The sequence below is a fragment of the Herpailurus yagouaroundi genome, unplaced genomic scaffold, assembly GCF_014898765.1.
Source record: "Herpailurus yagouaroundi ecotype Mexico unplaced genomic scaffold, PumYag 61547, whole genome shotgun sequence".
NCBI lineage: Eukaryota > Metazoa > Chordata > Mammalia > Carnivora > Felidae > Herpailurus > Herpailurus yagouaroundi.
Genome location: NW_024415888.1, coordinates 1 through 2,393, shown reverse-complemented (window position 1 = coordinate 2,393; position 2,393 = coordinate 1). Strand labels below are relative to the sequence as shown.

At 63.1% G+C, this 2,393-nt stretch overlaps 1 protein-coding gene across 1 annotated transcript; it reads left to right on the top strand.

Annotated features, from left to right (window-relative positions):
* Nucleotides 1-206: 206 nt before the first annotated feature.
* LOC121024235 (NK1 transcription factor-related protein 2-like) lies at nt 207-2,390 on the top strand (the record flags this gene model as incomplete). The annotated part of the gene is made up of 2 exons (XM_040466502.1): nt 207-497; nt 2,169-2,390. Coding segments are annotated over exons 1-2 (436 nt in total), but the record flags the coding sequence as incomplete, so codon positions are not given.
* Nucleotides 2,391-2,393: the final 3 nt, after the last annotated feature.

Sequence of the window (2,393 nt, the reverse complement as noted above, 5' to 3'; positions counted from 1 at the left end):
CGTGCCGAGGCCAGCGGCCCCCGCGCGGCGCGGGGCAGTCGTGGGGCTGCGGCGAGCGCGCCCTGCACGTGGTGGGGGCCCGGGCCGAGCAAGTGCCAATCCCGGCGCTGCGCCCCCGCGGCTCTCGCCCAGCCCCGCCCCCGCGCCCCCCTCCCCGGCTTCACTTGGCCGCCGCGACCCTCCTACTGGCCGGAGAGCGGCGGCCCCGCCACAGCCGAAGGCAAGCCCAAGCGCGGCCATCCCGGACCCCGCGCCGCCGGCCTCGGGCCCGCGGGCGGCGGGCATGCTGGCATGGCAGGACGGCGGGGCCAAGGCGGCTCCCGCCCACCACAAGATTTCCTTCTCTGTCCTGGACATCCTGGACCCGCAGAAATTCACCCGCGCTGCGCTCCCGGCCGTGCGTCCTGCTCCCCGGGAAGCCAAGAAAAGTTTGGCAGAGGCCGAAGCGGGGAAGGACGCCAGCCCGGGGGACTCAGCTCGGCGGCGGGAGACCCCTGGTAAGGATGCGAAGCGGTCCCCAGTTCCGGGAAGCCTCAGCCCAGATGATGCCATGGGGGAGTTGGAGGCGCGCGGGGGGAGAGGGGGAGGGCAACCAGGGACAGAGTGAGCGGCCCTTAGCGGAGCGTTCGCCAAAGGGAGAAGGCCACCCGGGACGAGGTACAAAGTGTTGCCTTGCCTCTGTGTCGGAACTGAATTGAGGCAGAAAAGAGGCCCCCAACATCCTGGGTCAGGGATTTGCCTACCAAAGCTGGTCCCTACTCACCGGCCAAGTTACTAAGCGCCACGGTTCTATTTTTTTGCTCGGCAGTGGAAACTAAACAGCGGGCGTCCACCTTATTATCCAGGCTCACTCATTTATGGGGCATTTAATGCGCCCGCTACGTGCCAGGGCCTAGCCTAGAGACGGGGATAAAAGTCATGGAAAACTTCAGAACCCACGAGGTAGAGAACATCATGAATACTGCCTCCATTTTATGATTGAGGAAACAGAGGTGAAATCGTGTGGAGGGGTCTTCGTGAGTGCGAGGTCAGGTTTAAGCACCGCGTGCCCACTTCCAACCACCCTTCCCACCATAGAGACACCTGCAGAGATGCCGCTGCCCCAAGCGCTCTCTCTCCCCAGACCCAACCATTGACTGGGGTGGGAGCAGGGATGGAGTGGGACGAGGGGAGGCCGCCGTGGTCCTCTCTCCTCGAAACATTTTGACCTAACTCTGGTGGACACTTGATGAGAAGCCTGGGAGAGTTTGTGCCCGGAAGGTAGGACAAAAGACAGCAGGATCCGTGCTGGGTGAAGCGTGGGTACGAGGCTCCCTGGAGAGACGCTGAGTCCGGGCGCAGGTCCGAGAGACGCTGGATGTGGCACAGCCCCCCGCTTCTCCTCCCCAAGTTTGGCAGTGATTGTCTGGGCCTCCGGGCGCCTCTGGCGGCTGCGCTTGGGCCAGGGTAGTCTGCCTGGTAATTGTTCGGATCGCCCCTCGGAGGGGCCGCTCTCCCCTCCCCCCACCTCCATGATCGATATTCTATTACTGGCGCCTGCATATCTCCTGCCCGCAGCTTGCAGGTACCGACTTCAAACCCCCTTTCCCTGTCTGATCCTAATATTGTTCGATTAAAACTTACCTTTAATAGATGACATCTATCGATCCGGCCCCGCACAAATCTGAAACTCTATTAACACGGCAGGAGAGAGAAGATGGGAAAGAGGGAATTTCACTTTAAGGCGGGGGGCGGGGGGGGCTTAATAACTTCTTTTTTAATTGCTAGGAGTTCCAGACCAAAATAGGCTTCTAGCGACCAGAGAGACACAGCCCTAAACGCACTTGACATTTCGATGTCTCAACGTACAGGGATCCTACCCTCCCAATATTGTCCAGTATGGTCATTATTTTTTCTTAATGCAAGGTGTCACTCATTCATTCAAAACACACTTCTTGGAAGTCAGCTAGGCGGCAGCTGAGTAAAGGGCAAGAGGATACCGCACCCCTAAACCCCAAATCCTGGCTTGCGAGGATGTGTGGTCGCGGGGGTGGGGGAGGGGGGAGCGCGATGCCGGAGAGGGGCCGACCTGGGGGGGCTCTGAAAAAGAACAGGAGGAGGAGGAGGTCTGGGGACCCGGAGGGGCTGGGTCGTGCGGGGCTTCTGGTCACCCGCCCCTTTTCCACTAGATGCTGCGGACCGCGGCGCGGGCGCGGCGTCCCCCTTGGAGGGCTCGGAGGCCGAGGAGGAGGAGGAGGAGGAGGCCGAGGATGCGGGGCGGCGGCGGCGGAGGGAGCGGGCCGCGCGCCTGGAAGCGGACCCGGCGCGTTCCCCCGAGTCCCGGGCGGCGGCTTTGGCGGCGGGGGAGCGGGCCCCCGGCGGGCTGGCGGGCTCCCCGGGCTCGCCCGACTCCC